The sequence below is a fragment of the Callospermophilus lateralis genome, chromosome 7 (assembly GCF_048772815.1).
Source record: "Callospermophilus lateralis isolate mCalLat2 chromosome 7, mCalLat2.hap1, whole genome shotgun sequence".
Taxonomy (NCBI): Eukaryota; Metazoa; Chordata; class Mammalia; order Rodentia; family Sciuridae; genus Callospermophilus; species Callospermophilus lateralis.
The window spans coordinates 121743195-121760424 of record NC_135311.1 but is presented as its reverse complement, the minus strand read 5'-3'; the positions used below and the strand labels follow the sequence as shown (position 1 = coordinate 121760424).

General features: G+C 57.2%; 1 protein-coding gene across 5 annotated transcripts in view; it reads right to left on the bottom strand.

The window, feature by feature from the left end:
• The window catches only part of Col16a1 (collagen type XVI alpha 1 chain), a 47638-nt gene that overhangs the window by 11032 nt on the left and 19376 nt on the right, over positions 1–17230 (bottom strand). For 4 of the 5 annotated variants that reach the window (XM_076860867.2, XM_076860869.2, XM_077109941.1 and 1 more), the window contains 22 exons: positions 16998–17033; positions 16851–16904; positions 16620–16688; positions 14627–14680; positions 14514–14540; positions 13771–13830; positions 13537–13584; positions 13345–13398; positions 10351–10404; positions 10095–10127; positions 7692–7808; positions 7565–7606; positions 7391–7477; positions 6706–6750; positions 5881–5925; positions 4016–4069; positions 3452–3505; positions 2870–2923; positions 1472–1516; positions 1306–1359; positions 1104–1139; positions 724–786 (listed from right to left, as the gene is read on the bottom strand). In XM_076860867.2, the coding sequence (XP_076716982.2) occupies positions 724–786; positions 1104–1139; positions 1306–1359; positions 1472–1516; positions 2870–2923; positions 3452–3505; positions 4016–4069; positions 5881–5925; positions 6706–6750; positions 7391–7477; positions 7565–7606; positions 7692–7808; positions 10095–10127; positions 10351–10404; positions 13345–13398; positions 13537–13584; positions 13771–13830; positions 14514–14540; positions 14627–14680; positions 16620–16688; positions 16851–16904; positions 16998–17033 (1185 nt within the window). The remainder of the gene's footprint in view (positions 1–723; positions 787–1103; positions 1140–1305; positions 1360–1471; positions 1517–2869; positions 2924–3451; positions 3506–4015; positions 4070–5880; positions 5926–6705; positions 6751–7390; positions 7478–7564; positions 7607–7691; positions 7809–10094; positions 10128–10350; positions 10405–13344; positions 13399–13536; positions 13585–13770; positions 13831–14513; positions 14541–14626; positions 14681–16619; positions 16689–16850; positions 16905–16997; positions 17034–17230) is intronic. The other variant, XM_076860868.2, reaches the window with a different exon arrangement.

The following is a 17230-nucleotide window of genomic DNA, read 5'->3' as shown; positions in this document are numbered from 1 at the left end:
AGGTTGACTTTGTGGTTTCAAAGAAAAAGCTTCCCAAGTCTGCAGTCTCCTGCCCTCCCTCTGGGCCTCAGCCTCCACCCTAAGCTCAGAAGTCAATCTTGGGGCCATTTACACCACTCAGCCAGCACATCACATCGAGGGAGGCCAGCGGCTCGGTGACACAGGGATATAAGCCCCAAACCACAGCAAAGCTGTGTCTCCAAAATCCATGAAGCCAAACTAAGAGGCAGCCAGTGTGAGGATCCCAGGTTGTTGCCCCTCCCCACTTGTCAACAGGCTCCTTCTGCCCTCGCTGGGCCCTTGGGGACAACCTAAGCATGGCTGTCTGAGGGAGAGGCCCGTCTCCCTCCAGGTTGGTGTCCTCCTCCAGGGCTTCCTGGTCTCAGATGTACATCTCCTCCCCGGCTGGCCCAAGGATGGCCTGACACATTCCAGGTGTATGCCTCCACCATACCCTCTGCCCCCTCCCCACCTTCCATCAGCCTTTCTCCTCTCCCAGCAGATAGGAGCCAGGGTTGCTCAGAGGCCAGCAGGCATGCTGGCCCAGGGCCATCCAAGGACCGTTGGCCTGCCATAGCCTCTGTTCTGTGTCCAGCAATCTCAGGTTCTGATGCCGTGAACTCTGTCTTTGAACTTCCCCGGGGCCTGATGTGAGGGGTGGGACACGGCATGGAGGCTACAGGGCTCAGATCCAAGACTGGCCACCTTGGGGGTCCTGCTCACCTTCTCTGCTTGGGGCCCAGGTGGGCCAGGTGCTCCAGCTTTGCCTGGGAATCCAGGAGGACCCTGGGTTTAACAGAAAAGCAGGCAGGAGTGAACGCAGGCTACAGTGGGCAGCACCCCTTCTTTCTCTTGCGTGCACATCCTACTGCTGTCAAGGGATGGATTTTTACTTCCTAGAAACACCACCCGGTGCTCATTACATCTGCCTGGCCCACTGGGCCCACCCAGGAAGCCCCAACTCCAGGTCCCACTTCCTGGAATCAGGCCTGGCCACCCAGGCTGTTGCTCCCCTGATCTTCCCTCCCCTCCCCAAGCCCAGCCTGGTCAGGCCTGCCCCTCCCCTCCCACAGCAGACAGAACAGCTCTGTGTCTTTACTCACCGGTGGGCCTGGGAAGCCTGGTTGGCCTTGAAATCCCTAGGAGAAGATGCAAGGGACAGTGTGGGTGTCACTCCTCTCTCCGCCTGGCTGCCCAGGTGGAAAGAGTGACAGGGTGAGGCAGCCTCAAGCCCATGGGCCAGCAGGTGAGGCTCTGGGAGGACCAGTCATCCCTGCACCCCAGCCAGGTCCCAGCCTCACTCACCTGGTCTCCCTTTTCACCTGAGTTCCCTTGAGGTCCTCGCTCTCCTCGGGGACCCTGTCACCACAGAGAAAAGTGAAATTGGAATCCCAGTCTTCCTGTCCTCAGACCCCAGGGTGGGCCAAACAGGGGCCCATGTCCACATCTCCCGGCCTCCTCCCTCACTCACAGCTGGGCCTGGGGGACCTGGGAGGCCTTCTGTTCCTGGCGGGCCCTGGAGAGGGGAAGAAGCAGAATCACTCTGGGGACGTGAGGATGGTTGGGGGTGGCTGGGCATGTGGTGGGAGGCTCCTTGAGCTGGCAGGACCCTCTGCCTGGTCTCTTTGGGCTCCCCTCTTGTGTGAGCTGTGGTACCCGCCTTGTAACTAGTCCTGCCACCTCCCAGCTCACCCCAATCCAGCAAATGGCTACCACCTTCTCTTCCTCCAGCACTGTTCTGATTAAGTCACTCTCATGCTCAAAAACCTTCCATGGCTCCCCTCTGCCAACTGAATGAGGCACACAGTTTCCATCAGTGCTGGGTGTCCAGGCTCCCTTCTCCCACCTCAGGTCTGACTCCCCCGTTTCCACCCTGCTCAGGAAGGTCACTGCTCTATCTGTTCCTACCTGGACCTCTGTGTGGCCACCCCTCTGCCTGGAATGACCACCATTCCCCCCCTCTCCTTCTAACTCTCATGAAACCATGTGGGATCATGGGATGGCTCCAAGCTGTTCCTACCACGCCCCACCCGTGGCCTCTCCCTCTGGGATTCCCCAGTGTGGACAAGCATGTGACTCCCCCTCCCTCCATTCAGATCTCAGCTCAAAGGCACCTCCTCAGTGGGGACCTCCCCTCCAGCCCCTCCCCGCTGTGTGCTCAGTGGGTCTCATGTGTCTGGCTTTCATGTTTATGCACCATGGCTGCCCGCTCGCTCACCACCGTATCCTCAGAAGAGGGCCTGGCACCCAGCAGGCCCAAAGAACTTGCTGTTATGGAATAAAAGTGTGGCTGGATCCCACTGAGGTCTCACTGAAATTTGTGAGGGGGAGAGGTAAGACTCCAGTCCCCGCGTGGCTGATCCCAGATCTGAGGTCTGTCGCCAGATGGACTTGGGACCCAGCCCAGGCTCCGCCACTAACTCGCTAACTGGCTGCAGGACCCTGGGTGAGTCATGACATCGCGAGCCTGTCCTCATGTGATAGCAGCCCCCTGGCTCCTGTGCTCGGCGTGGGGCCTCTGTGAAGGGTGGCTGTACTGGGGACAGAGACTCAGGCCTGGCTCGCTCTCAGGCTGGCCCTGGCCAGCTTGCCTTGGCAGGAGCGGGAGGGGAGGGAGGAATTCTTCTGCCAGCTGACTCGTCCTCCCGCAGCCTGGCTGCACGAAACCTGCTGGGACTCTCCTCACAGCCTCCGCCTCCGCAGCCACCAGCAGGCGCTGGGACACAGCTGGAGCCATTTGGGGGCAGGGGCAGCAGGGGTCATGGGCTCCTCCTCATGGCTGCTAGGAAAATCTCCAGCCGAGGTGGTGGCCTGGCGGAGGCGGCTCATTTGAAGCCTTTCCTCCGCCCCCGCGGGAGCCGCTACTCACCGACTCGCCCTTCTCTCCCGCCGGCCCTGTGTAGCCGCGCTCCCCCTTGATGCCCTGACAATCCGCAAAGAGAGAGCAGAATTAGCCCGCGGCCCGCCTGTCACGGCGCTAATAGGAGGGGTGGAGACTGCAGCAGGCACCCAGCCTGGCACTTGGAGGTCGAGGGCACCGCGGGAGATGGCTGCGGGGGGGCGGGGGGGAGAGACCTGGGCCACAGTGTCCTCCCCACCTGCCACTGTGGCCCCCAGTGGAAGCAGGGACACGCCTACCCAGCGGGCACCTGAGAGGGGGTGGCACCTCCCAGCTGTCTCCCCAGCTCTCCCAACCTCAGGAGGTAGATCTCAGTTCTTGCCATATCTGGGATTCCCAGTGTGCTCTGAGACTGGCCCCCAGGCAGAGAGGGACAGACCATGCTGCCAAGGGGCTACAGTCAGGCATGCAGGGGACTACACCACCGGCCTGGCAGAGGCCAAGGCCAAAACACTCCGAAAGAAGGAGCCTGCTAAGGGATGCCAGCCCGGTCCCGTCCTGATTACCAGCCCAAGCCCCCCGCACCCTCAGAGATAGGACCCCCTTACTCACTGGCAGTCCCGGGGGGCCCATGGCACCTGGGTAGCCAGGTTGTCCTGGAGGACCCTGCAAAGAAAGGCAGACAAAATGGACAAGCCCCCCCCCATTTTGGTTGGGGGGACAAAAAGGTGGCCTAAGCCAGAATACCCAGAGCTGCCATTTAGCAGGTGATACCCAGCCGGGACAGTTACCACCTCAGGCCTTTTCCCAAGCCCCAGGTTCTTTTGGACATGACCATCACCACCGACCCGGCCACGACAAGCCCAGGCTGAACTGAACTCTGGGAGTTGAGCCAGAGAAGGCCCAGACAGGCCAAGGGGAGAAGAGCCCCCGGGGATGTGGAGAGGGCAGGACGGAGCCGTGCGCCACACCGGGAGTCGGGCACATGGAGGTCAGGGCACCCGGCAAGAGGGGCAGAGCCCCATGACACCCAGATCCTCTGACCCCAAGAGTGCCAAGACCCTACGCTGAATGCCTCAGGGCTTCACCACCCAGTTTCTGCTCAGCGGCCATTCCTCAGGGCTCGACCTCTCTCTCAGGGCTCCTGTCCCCCCAGCTCATGCCATCTCTTCTTACCGGTTCACCTTTGTCTCCTGTCAAGCCCCTGAGACCTCGTTCTCCTTGAAGGCCCTTGGAGAGAAAGTTCATGAGAAACTGCAGAGGAGGACAGTCCCCGCCCAGCCCCTGATGGCCCCTGCCCTGCAGCCTCTGTTCACAATCTCGGCAAAGGTGGGCATCACTACTGGCACCTGTGCTCCAGAAAGTTGACTCTCAACCCCTTCCTATGGGTGCCCATAGGAGCACGCCCTCAAGACAGCTGGCTCTTTGGGGCTGGGGATGTGGCTCAAGCGGTAGCGCGCTCGCCTGGCATGCGTGAGGCCCGGGTTCGATCCTCAGCACCACATACAAACAAAGATGTTGTGTCCGCCCAAAAATTTAATAAATAAATAAATAGATATTAAAAAAAAAAAAAAAAGACAGCTGGCTCTGGAGAATGGCCCCTGAAGTGCGTGACTCTCAGATGGCACCTCTCACTTGAGTGTCACATGGGTGTCACCGATGTGTCCTACCATGGTAGCTAGCTGAGGTACACATTTAAAAGGATGGCAAATCAGATACAATCTCCTTCTGAGGGGCAGCTGTCAGGAGAGGTGCACCTAGAGTGACTTCCCCATGACAGACCACTTACCTGTCCCTGTCCCCATCAAGCCCCAGATCACCTCCTTTTAGGGACGCAGGGAAGAGACACAGAGGGTTCCCTCCAGAGTGACTCCTGTCACTCAGTAATGTGTAAGGGGATGTCACTTTCGATCAGAGCCAGAGTCCCAGCCCTCACTCCTCACCCTGGCCTTGCTAGGTCGGCCACGACGTTAAGTGCACCTTTGCTGTCCCTTCTCCCTCATGCCCTCCAGAAACGGCGCCCAAACTTTTTTACAACACAAGACAGATGGCTAGACAGACAGATGGCCCCTTCACCCAAGCAAGCAAAAACAGACAAGGCCCGGCCAGAGATGAGGACGTGGGGACAGATGGAACTGCAACAAGGAGGGGCCCTGCTCCCGAGCCTCCGTCACCAGGCCTGGGAGGAGAGGAGCCAGGCCCCAGGAACACGAATCTGACAAACAGGAGGTTAGCTTCCGTGACCCCGGAGGGAGCAACAGCGGGGATGGGGGTGACTTAAACACACCTGTGACGATGACGAAGGCAGAGCAATTAACGACACCTGGCAGAAGGAGCGGACCAGGGCACCCGGCAAGAGGGGCAGAGCCCCATGACACCCAGAAACCTAATTGGCTGGTGTCACATGCCCAGCCTTCGAGCAAACTGGGGCTGGAGCCAAGGAAGAGGAGGAGGAGGAAGCTGAGGGTTTCCTCCAGCAGGAGCGAAGGGTGCAGGCAGGGCTGCCTTGAGTCCCCGGGGGGCCGCTGGACAGCCCTGCCAAGCAGCAGGGCAGCAAACCTGTGCCAGCCTGCAATGTGAAGCCCTAAAGCTTTGGCATCTCTGCCGGGCTCAGAGCCAGGTGCCTGGCAGGGCCCCAAGAACTACTTTCAGCAAATCTTCAGTCCACACGGCAGGTGGTGAGAGGCAGGAGGCAGGAGTGAGAAGGGCAGAATAAAGGGGCTCCTGGGGGCACCAGCTTCAAATAAGAAGGTGGAAGAGCTCGGAGGACGGAGGGGGAGGGAGGCAGCGTGGCAAGAGGAGGAGGAAAGGAAAACAGAAAGAAGTGAAAGTGAGAAGATGGAGAAGCAAGCAGGAGGAGAAGGGAGAGTGGGAAGAAGTCAGCGACCGGGAGGACGTCCAACTGCTGGGACCTCAGGGAACCTGTGTCGTTAGCTACCGTGCCTGCATGGGACAACGAACACGGAGGTGAGGGCACACAAGCAGAAGCCACAGAGACCTGGCTGGTGGGGAGGGGAGCGGGAGCAGCACTAGGTTCTTACAGGCAATCCGGGGGAGCCAACAGCACCAGGAAAGCCTGGGGGGCCCTGGTGGGAGAAACAGCAGGTCACATCTCACAAGCACAGTCACCCTGGAACTGGGGGGCCATGGGGAGAGGAGGTCCGGGGGGTGCTCTGAAGGCAGCTGAAGAAGACACTCTTTGACCTCCGCGGCCCAAAAGGCAGTTGCTCCTCCTCGTGGCCCCAGAAAGGATGGCCCCTTCATTGGCAGAGACGCAAAACAGCCCCAGAGTCCACAAATCCTTCCCCGGTTTTCCCGAGTTTCCTGAATGCCCCGGCTGCAGTGGAAGCCCGTTCCTTTTGGTCTTGCCCAGCTGCCTGCCACCTGCCCTCCGCCGGCCCACCCTCCGGTGGGTAGATCCCACCAGCTCTTTTTCTCCAAAGAACACAGTGCTGGGCCTTCCCAGATTTCTAATCATTTCTCTTTTCCTGCCTTATCAATACCACGGAGGACACTGGGTGGGTGCCCCAGGGCTGGGCTTTGTAGGCCTGTCCTAGAGATGGCCCCATAGAGCAACCCAGGGTAGCCCTGTCTCAGCCCCACAAGGGCACAGAGAGATCTGGCTAGAAGGACACAGACCTCCCTGGGTACAGAGGTGAAGCCAAGGAAAGAGCTGGGCAGTTCCAGGGGACTCGACGGTGGAGAGCATGGTCCCCAGAGCTGCTCTCGGGAGGGAAAGGCAAGGGCGGTGGGTGTCCCCTCTTTGTGCCCTGCTGGGCTTCTTGGACAAGGCAACAGAATGACGTCTGAGCATTAGGGCCCCTTGGAGAGCTTGTCAAGCAGGCCAGGGCACCACGGATACTTACAACTGGGCCTGGAGGACCCGGGGAACCTCTCATGCCAGGCGGACCCTATAAAGGAAGACAAGGGAAACAGATGAAGAGGATGGGGCCTCACAGAGCCCCAGGTCACAGCAGCCTTCCTCCTAGCTTGCCACAGCTGGAGGCAACAGAGGGCCGATGTCAAAACAGGACAATTCAGCTGACATAAAATAGCTTTCATTGGGTTCATTCAGTCACCCAACAAACATTTATTGAGCAGTTATTATGCATTGGGCACTGGTCCAGGAGCTGGGAACACAGCCATAAACAAAACACAAAAATCCCTGCCTGGTAGCACTTATATCCTAGAGGCAAGGTGGACAGTAACGCACAGAGGGCTGGCACATGGTTGGTGCTCAGGCGCTATCCACAGAATATTCCCGAATGAGATAAATACAAGGCGTGGCAGAGGACATGAGGATGGTACAGGCGAGGTGCCGGGGGTGCTGCGGTTGTGTGGGGCTTCCATTTTAAAGAGGGAGGTTAGGAAATCTACTGAGGGGACATGGGACCTGACTGCTGAAGAAGCGTGGGCAGAGGAAGCAGCAAGGAGCCAAGGTGCCGGGGAGCAGGGGGCACTCTGGGCCACCGAGGCCTTGAAGGGCCCCAGGGAGCTCTCCAGGGAAACGGGAGCTCCCACCCCTGCCCAGAGGAGGGTCTGATTCCTTACCTCTTCTCCCCTCTGGCCTGGCAGTCCCGGAGGGCCAGGTAGGCCAGGGCTGCCCGCACAGCCATTATCGCCCTCGATGCTGTCTCCCTGGAGGTGGGACGGAGGTGGTAGAGTGAGCAGCAGATCCTCTCCTCATGGGGCCAGAGGAAGGAGGAGAAGCGAGAGCTCACTCACCCTCGCCTCCTCAGCTCTCGGGCGCTCCCGCTCTGAGAAGCACTGCAGAGGACAAGGGAGGCGCGGTCAGCTGGAGCAGCTGGGAGACCCCCGAGCCGCACACGGGCTGCCCCAGCCCAGGCCCTACCCGAGCGCAGTTGTCCAGGCCTGGCACACCCGGGATGCCCTGGTCTCCCTTCTCTCCTTTCTCCAGGAGGGATGCTGGGTGGGCCGTCTGGCCCTGGACACAGTCCCCGCAGATGCTCTGAAGACAAAATGGGGGCGTGGAGGGGCCCGGGTCAGAGCCGGCCAGGATGGGCCAGATGGGGAACTCACTCAGGACCCAGGGCGGGGCACCCTGCCCAGGAGCTCTCTGCCCACACTCTCTCCCTCCCCAGTCACGTCCCTGCAACAGCTTTGCTCCATCCTCAGGGGACCCAATCCCAACAATTGGCTTTGAGTTTCCTCCAGGAAGCAGCTCTGGTGGGCCAAGCCACAGCACTTTGCAGACAGGCGTGTGGGAGGAGGCGCAGGGGCCCACAGAGGGACCATCTGTCCCGGCTGTTCGTGCAACCTGCACCCACCGTGAGGACAAGCCACGAGAATCTAGGCTGGAAAGACTGGCTCCAACAGCCAGTTCCCCTGCCTGAGGGAGACGGAAACTGGTGCAGGAGCAGCAGAGCCCTCGGCCGACCTCTGGGGAGGGCCTGCCCTCTGCTGCCCGGAGAGACCAACTGTCAGAGGCTCCCCAGGTCACTGGGCCTCTACAGGCTTCCTGAAGGAAGAGCTTCCTCCTACCCTAGGCGTTTCCTTCACACACCTCTCTGACCCTCCCTTCCATACACTAAAACCCACCTGTAAAACCAGCCTGCAGTTTCAAAGGACTTGGGGACCTGGAGCCTCTCTCTGGCCTGGCATGATGTCAAGGACCCCAGGCAGGAGCCCTCATCTCACCTTCACCGTTCACTGCATTGCCCAAGGATAATGCTGTCATTTACTCAGCTATGAGGCCGGCCCTCCTAATAGGCCTTTGAGCATTATCACAGTCAATCCTCAGGGCACAGCCAGGCAGGGAATCTCCTGAGCATTGTGGAGCTGAGGGAGCCCCTCTTTTGAGAAAGAGGAGATGTGGAAGCCTGGATTGGCCCCGTCTGTCTGCAGCCAAGTCTAAGCTTCCTCTGGGTTATGGACACAGCCATGGCCAGGGCTCCTGGAGGCACCCGGGCTGCCACCTGACCTCTTCTATGGGCTATGCTCAGATCCTGTTTGGGGCCTTCGCTGAGCATTTGATTACAAAGCCCACAAGTGCGATGCTATGAGAAGCAATGTCAGATCCTGGGTTTGGCCTGATTTCTGCTCAGGAGCAGGATTAACAGAACCCAGGGTTGACAGAAGCTTAGGAAACGGACTGAGGGTGCAGCTGAGTGGTAGAGCATGCTTGCCTAGTATGTGCAAGGCTCTGGGTTCAATCCCCAGCACTGCAGAAGAAGAGGAGGAGGAGGAGGAGGAGGAGGAGGAGGAGGAGGAGGAGGAGGAGGAGGAAGTGCCGCTGCCGCCTAGAGAGAGGAGCAGGGGCCTTAGTGGCACAAATGTACTATGATCCAACATGTGGCAGCTGCCAGGTCAGCCAACCTCCTCTTCCAGTTTCTTCCAGAAACATCTGAATTTACAGCAGGGATGGACCTTCCCTCCATTGCTCCTCAGAGGCTCCCCAGGTCTCTGGACCTCAACAGTCCTCCTAGAGACAGTCCCCATACTCTGCCCTGACCAAGGCCCACCCAGGAGTGGGATGTCCAGGACACTGACTAGCTAGCCAGTACCAGAAGAGGGTGGCCAGGATGGGAGCTTGGGGGAGACCCTGGAGGCCAAGGCACAGGCAGGGTCCAAAGCTGCTGGTCTGGAGGAGGAAGTCCAGGTACCAGAAGGCAGCCTTTAGCAATGACTGTGCTCTAAGATCTCTAGAGGAAACTGCGCAAGGCAGGGCTGGGGGAGCCCGAGTTACCGTCGGCTGGGTTTTACAGCTATTCAGAGGCCTGACACGGACGACTCTCCTCCCAAGCACCATGTCCCCTTTCTTATTGCTAGAATTGTTCCCCAAATCCCCTTCCTCCCTGGAATACCCAGTCTGGCCCACCCAGGGTCTTCGGAGAACCTGACCTTCATAGCCTCCTACCGCTGCACTGTGCCTTGTGCTGGAAGCTGCCGGGCCCTGCCCTGGTGTGACCTGAGTGCTACAGGAGTTCATTGCCAGCTGCTGCAAGCAGGCTTCAGGGTTGGATTCTGCCACCAGCATCCACCATGTGGGGACCTTCACAGGATTCCTTTGAGCACTCATTCAACAAATGTTGCCTGGGGGTCTGTTAAAAGCCAGGCACCAGCCAGGCCCTCTTAAGACAGATGCTTGGAATGCATTCCCTAGAACAGGGAACCAGCAAACTCAATCTGTGCTCTCCATGAGGTGCACACAGCTGAGGGTTTACTATGAGAATTCCCTTGGGAGACAACCCAGCCAGCTCCTGCCACCCCCCACCCGCCCCCCGTGGCCTCTTACCTTAAGAAGGTGCTTCTCAATGGGTAAGGAGCCCTGCAAGAGACAGATGTGTGGGTTCTAGCAGGTGGGAGAAAGGGGAAGGAGACTTATGGGATCAGGTGCAGTCTCAGGATGCATCGTGCCATCTGGGCCTCTCCCAGCCTTGGAAGGGGGAGAAAACAGGGACCCTCACAGCTGCTAAAGGGGTGGGTGTGGCCAGCTCAGGCCTGGGAAGGGCAGGGAGGGTGATGGACGGTGAGTCCTGGCTGGTACCCACCAGTTCTGCAGTGAGCCCAGGCTGTCCTGGCAAGCCGTTGTTTCCAGGCACTCCCTGCGCAAGAAGACACAGACACGAGTGAGCAGGCGCCTCTCTGGCCCTCTCCCTGCTCCCTGTCTTCAGCCCTTTCCCTCATCCTGCAGAACTGAGAGCCCCAGCCAGCACAGCACAAGTCTGCCTCTATTCTTAGCTCAAAAGTTTCCAGACAGCTCAGAAAGAGGAGCCAAGGAGGCTCAGAGGAGTGACCACCGAAACCAGCCCCGCTGGAAGTGTCTTCCCTGTGCGGCAGGGGAAGGTCAGCAATTGGTCAGCGGGTCTCCCCTAGAGTAACTGCTGTTTCTTCCTGTACTAGCTTCTTGGTATTTTCTCATTGAACCACAGCTATCTTGGTGAACTTGGTGTTTTACCTCATCTTAGAAAAAAAAGAAAGGCCTCAGAGAAAGTGTGTAAAAGATCACAACTCAAGATAACCACGGAGCTGAGATTCAGAGCGAGGACCACCGGCTTCTGACCCTCTTTCCCACTATTCCACATCATCCCTCAAAAGACATCCCCAGAATACCGGATGCTGGCTAATCAGTCCCGTCTAGGAGCAAACCTGGCTACACCTATAACTTGGGCAGGTTATCTGGGGCGGGGGAAATACTTCCATGATGCAGTTTCCTTATCTGCAAAACTTATCTGCGGCTTGGTACAGAGCCTGGGACACACCGGGACACTCTTGTTAAGTGAGCACCAGGCAGCGCTCAGCTCCCCTTGCAGACTGGCAGTTCACATTTGCATATTAAATCCTCTACAGAGGCAGGGAGTATACTCCATTTTGAATCCCCAGCGCCCAACATGGAGGAGTGCGCATTAAATATGTGTTGAGTGAACGCACCGCTGCTCAGCCTGCTCCTCCCTGTGCAGGATTTCCTTGGCCCACTCTGAGATCTGGCCTCCCTTCAAATCCCAGCTTCCAGCAAGGAACACATCTCCTCCTCCAGAGCAGCCCTCCCTATCCAGAGCAGGCTCTCCCAGGCCTGGGTCAGCCCTGAGTCAGCCTCCACCCAGCCCCCTCTGTCGCCCAGAGCTATCAGGATTTAGAACCTTGCCGGGCACAGGGCAAGTGCCTTGACTGTGATGTGATGACTACGGTGATTCACCCCCTGCTCCATTCTCAGAGGCTGGCCTGTTAGTCCCAGCCTGAGACTTTGTGATTCTTTTCCTGCCCTCCCAGAACTCCATGTCCCTGTGTTGTTCCACTGTAGAAGAGAGTAGTGCAGCCCAAGTTTAAGTCTAGGCTCAACTGCCTACTAGCTATACAGCCTTGGGCACATTTCCTACCCTCTGTGCCTCAGTTTCCCCATCTATGAAATGGATCCGGATGAAATGCAGTAATTAGGCACCAGGACTATGCAGTCTTGGGCCGGTAAGGACTCTGCATCTCTGAGCCTCTCTCTGTACCCAAAGGGAGGAGCTGCTCGGCCCTCCTGCACTCTGCCTGGCCCACTTGTCAGCAGCAGCCTGGGCTTGGCCTCAGTCACTGGCACCACAGGAGGACACTGGTGCCTGGGACCACTCAGCATTCGGCTTTCCCCCCGCCCCCCTCCAGCACAGCTCAGCAGGATTCACACCACATCAGCCCTCCCTTGTTACTGGGTCATCAAGAAATGATTCTCAGCCTCCCCAAGCAATTGCAAGCCCCCCTGCAGACAAATTACTACTTCCTGGCACTGTACAGGAAGTTTGGACACTTTCAGCAACTGTGGGGCTGCCAGACACATGGCGTGACTCTAGCTCCTGATTGCACTGTCCTGAGATGCAGTGGGCGGGAACAGAAAGTGCTTTGCAGGGGGAAGCCCCAGTCCAGGTTGCCAATTCTTGGGCGTGTGACCTTGGACACTATACTGCACCTCTCAGATCAGCGTGTCCAGCTGGGATGACTCCACCTGCCTCTTGGGGCTGATGTGAGGCTCAAATGAATGAAAAAAAAAAAAAAAATGGATGTAAAACAATAAAAGCAGCCATCGGGAGAGTTATGATAGCTGATGTTCTCGAATGTTTACTCTGTGCCAGAAACAGTGTATACTTCACATGGATTCTCTTTTTTAATACCCACAAAAAAGCCCTATCAGGTGGGTGTTGTAATCATCCCCAGATGAAGGAATTGAGTCAGAGAGAGGTTAAGTAACTTGCCCAGCATCACACAGCTAGGACATGGCAGAGCTGGAATTCCAATTCAGGATGCCTGGCTCCAAAATGCCGCACAGGTCTCAACTCCCCGCTCCCTATCTCTGGCTTCCTTGCTGTTCCTCAAACCTATCAGGCACCTTCCCACCTCTGGGCCTTTGCACTGATTGCTTTCCCTGCCAGAAACAGTTTCCCCCGTGGGCTCATTTTGCATTTCCTAAGTATTGATTCAAATGTCCACTTCTTTTCACAAACATCTTTCCTGCCCTCTTTCTATTTCCTATCCTCACCCGGCTTTATTTTTCTCCTTGGCACACACCACTTGCTACAAAACACTATATTCTATTTCTTTATCCTGTTTATTGCTGTCTCTTCTATTAGGATGAGAGCTCCGAGAGGGCAGAGGGTTTCATTTTTGTTTGCCGCTGTCTCCTAGCACCTAAAACAGCGCCTGGAAAATAGAAGATGTGCAAAATGTGTGTTGCATGAGTGAATGGATGTCGAACTTTGCTCCAAAATGGAGAGCTCTGTACCAGGGTACAGGGCTTTGACTTGACCCAGATTCTGAGAGTTGACCAAGGCCTGAGCCTGGTACCCATTGGTGAGATGCCTGGGCAGTCCTTTAAAAAGGGCTGAGTGTGCGCACGGCCTGGCCTGAGGCATCCATGTGTCCTCCATGTCACCCTGGCAGGCAGGAACAAATGACCAGCAAGACATGACTGGCATCTGTGGCTAGTGCAGGGGATCAGTGTCCAGCATGGAGTGGCCACCAAGAGTGCAAGAGCCTGGCCCCCAAACTCCTCATTCTCTTCTCCCCCTTACCTGCAGCCCGGGCATTCCTGGGGGGCCTGGAGGTCCAGGGACACCTGGGGGACCCTGAGGGAGAGACGATAGAATCAGAGCCAGAAGAGAGAGCTCACCCCATTGCTGGGGGCAGCAGTGTCCAGTCCAGGTGGGCAAGCCGCGGGGCGCTGGCGGACAAGAGGAGAAACAGAGGAGACAAGCGACACACACCTGCGGGCCCGGCTGCCAGGAGCTGCCCATCCAAAGTCCCGGAGCACCCTGGGTGGGAGTGGGAGTCGCAAAAGAAGGGGAGAGGTTACAGGCAACGTCTACACCAAGCGCAGGGCTGCGAGGGGAGGCGGCTGGCTGGGGCGCAAAGCCCTGCGGGGCCCTTGCACACTGGGCACCAGGCGAGGCTGGAGGCCAGGCCTCTCCCCCGGCGGGAAGGCCCTCAGCACCACTTACCGGCATGCCAGAGAAGATGGGGTCTCCTCGAGGGGGGCAAGAGCACTCCCCTGGCTCACCCTGGAAAGACAAGAGCCTTGGTCAGGGGCGGCAAGGATGGAGGGCTCTCTGGAAACGTTCATCTGAGTGTCAGCCTGGACTCTAGAGATGGAGAGGCCAGGGCTTAAATCCAGAATTACCCTCGGGCAACCTGTGGACCTCAGTCTCCTCATCTGTAGAATGGGGATAACGATTCGGACTTTAGAGGCTCTCATGAGGTTGGATTAATGTGTATAGCAGTCCTGCCACCTGGCAGGTATTCAGCAAGTGACGGGCGGCTGCTGCTGTTACTGCTGTCACCTAGTCGCATCACTGTAGCTACACAGCTATTCTCACAGCAGCTCCTCCAGCTGCAGTCCTGCTTCTAGACCCTGCTGTCTGGACCCTCACCTCTCTGCCTTCTCACCTCTAGTCCTTCCAATTTACTTCCTGCCGCATCCTCTGACTCAGACCCTATTTGCAAATGCAGCTGCTTCTTAAGAGGGCCTTGGAGTTCTCTGGCCTCCTGGGATCCTGGTTAAGTCCTGGGCAAATATGTAGAGTGGGAAGTACCTGGGGCTTCTGGACAGCAGGGAGTCCAGGGTGTCTCCTCAGCTCCTGTCCTCCAGTCTGGGGACACTACCATGTGCACAGGTTCCCCTGGTATGGGGCTGTAGGGGCTGCTATTTCCCCCAGAGCAGTGGCCACAGGTCCTTGGAACTTACCTTCTCTCCTCGAGATCCCTTTTCACCCTGCAGAGAGGGAGCAGGCAGTGAGGAAGCAGGGGCGCAGAGGCAGGGCCTGCCGGGGCTTCCTGCTGCCCGCAGCCCACACTCACCGGCGTTCCTCTGGCCCCCGGAAGTCCAGTCTGTCCTTGCTGCCCATCAAGGCCCTGGAGGGAGAGAGCTCAGAGTGCGTGGGTGAGACTGGACCGCGGCCAGCCATCCAGCCGCCTCAGAGAAGGGCAATGGGGACAAAAAGAAGCAGCCGGTCTTGCTGGAGGAGACTGAGGCCAGGAGCAAAAGAGAAGGGAAGGAGAAGAAGGCTGGCTGGTGGCACTGCTCCCTTCCACAGGAGAGGAATCGAGGCTTGGAGAATGCATGGCACACGTCTCCCTGTCGTGAAAGTCACCTCAGTTGACTGAGCTGGGAGAAGAGAATTTCAGCCCCTATTCTTATTACCAAGGAACTGGAGACTGAGATGTTGTCACTTGCTAAGGTCACACAGCTAGTGAGTGTGGGATGGGGCTGCCTTTCTGGGGGACCCTCCATAGTCACACCTGGGACTCAAAGCTCCCCCAAGACCAGGACCCATCTCTGCCCATCCCTGTGGCTCCTGGGACTGGGAGGAGCCCTGACTGCCCAGCTCTGCTGAGCATCACAGACTGGCCATGTGGCCCTGGGCAAGTCCCCACCCCCTCTGGGCTTCGCGCCCCCTCAGGAGGAATCCATCAGTGATTCCCAAACTGGAACAAGAATTTCTCTAGGGATCCACAAAGATAGAAAAGGATATGGTTCACTGGGCTATTTTCAACATCACCAAAAGCTCAAGAAAAATTATACATTTGCCCACGACCCAGCATGGCCCGAGCCAGCTGAAAGGTAGCATTTCTTTGATTTAGGCTAAAATTATATCATCTTGTAAAGTTCTAGTGGGTTCACGTGGAGTGGAAGCTGACTATTAGACAGGTCTTTGATGACTAAAATGAGAAAATGCACTTATTATGACTTAATCTATGTAATTTGTTCAATGGAAATGTCTTTATGACCGGGAATCGTTTTCTTGGGCAGTGCAGCACGGGTCCGACCATTCTCCCAGGGAGTGCTGGTATAGACGGTCTCTAGCGGTTCCAAGGTTGGAAGTAGGGTCAGGTTTCAAGTTCTTGGCTTTGCCCTTTACCCTCTGGCCTTCCGTTTCCTAATCTAGGGAACAGGGACAATAACAGCTCCCTTCAAGGACTGTTGGGAGAAGAAGTGAGGCTGTATGTGCAGAGCTTAGCCCCGGGCCCACAGCTGCTGCTCACAACACAGTGGTGGGCACGTTCTCTCCTCTGCAGAAACTAGAAAACTTGATCTCAGAGTGGAAGAGAGTAAGCTGGGCATGGTGACACATGCCTCTAATCCCAGCGGCTCAGGAGGCTGAGGCAGGAGGATCGTGAGTTCAAAGCCAGCCTCAGGTAAACCGAGGTGCTCAGTGAGACCCTGTTTCTAAATAAGATACAAAATAGGGCTGGGGATGTGGTTCAGTAGTCAAGTGCCCCTGAGTTCAATCCCCAGCAATGTCCACGCTCCCCGGCAAAAGTTGAAGAGAGTAGAAAGGTGATTTCTAGAGGTTGAGGGGGAAGGACGGAGTGAGGCTGAATAACAGGTACCGAGACACAGGTAGACAGGAGGAACCCTTTCTAGAGCTCCACAGCACAGTAGGTGACTACAGTTTACAATGACCTATTAAACATTTGAGAAGAAGCAGAAGAAGAGCTGAAGGCACTGAACCCAAAGGAATGATATGAGATGGAAATGCCAAGTACCTGATCTGATCGTTACACGTTGTGTACGTGTATTGAAATTATCATGCCGTACCCCATAAATATGTGCAATCACTACACGTGAATTAAAAGGAAAAATTAATAAAAATATTTCTAAAAAACAACAGAGGAGAGTAAAAAGACTGTGGCGATCGTTTTTGTTACAACGCAAGAGTTCTCCCCAGAGCACCTTCCTTCCCTGAGGCTGACGCTCCCCTCTCCTGCTCAAGCTGTGGGACAGGCAGGGTCAGCTCCGTGCCCTCCTCCCAGCAATATCCCCAGCATGGAGCACAGAGGGGACTCTTACCGGAAGTCCAGAAACACTGGCACCAGGGGGTCCCATGGGTCCCGTGGCTCCTTTCAGCCCTGGAGACCCCTGGGGAAGACAGGACACAGAGACTGCAGGGTCAGGATTAGAGCTGCATAATCCAGCAGCTGTGATACAGCAGACTGGGTCTTGGACCATCCTCTGATTGGCATCACTCAGCCCCCTCCCCTGTGTCCCCTGGGTCCAGCGCCCACAGAGGCAGAGGCTCACCTGGTCACCCTTTTCTCCAGCGGGGCCAGGTGGTCCTCGAGGTCCCGGAAATCCCTGTAGATGGAAACACAGTTATTTCTTATCCCAGACTGTCCCTTTCCCTGCGGGTCTCCGTCAGGGTCTCTGTCAGGCCCAAGGCAGACATACCTGCATGCCAGGCACACCCTGGGCTCCAGGCTCTCCCTGTAAGTTAGAAAGGGCAGGCTGAGACGTGGCAGCCCAGCCAACCTGCCACTGGCCCCATCCCATTGGCAGACCTGGCCATGGCTCAAAGTCAGGGGAGCTCCCCAAGGAGACCCTGAGGGTCAGAGACATGGGGGTTAAAGCCATGACCCCAAGAGCAACAGCAGGCCAGGGCTGCTGTCCCACCCCTGATCCCA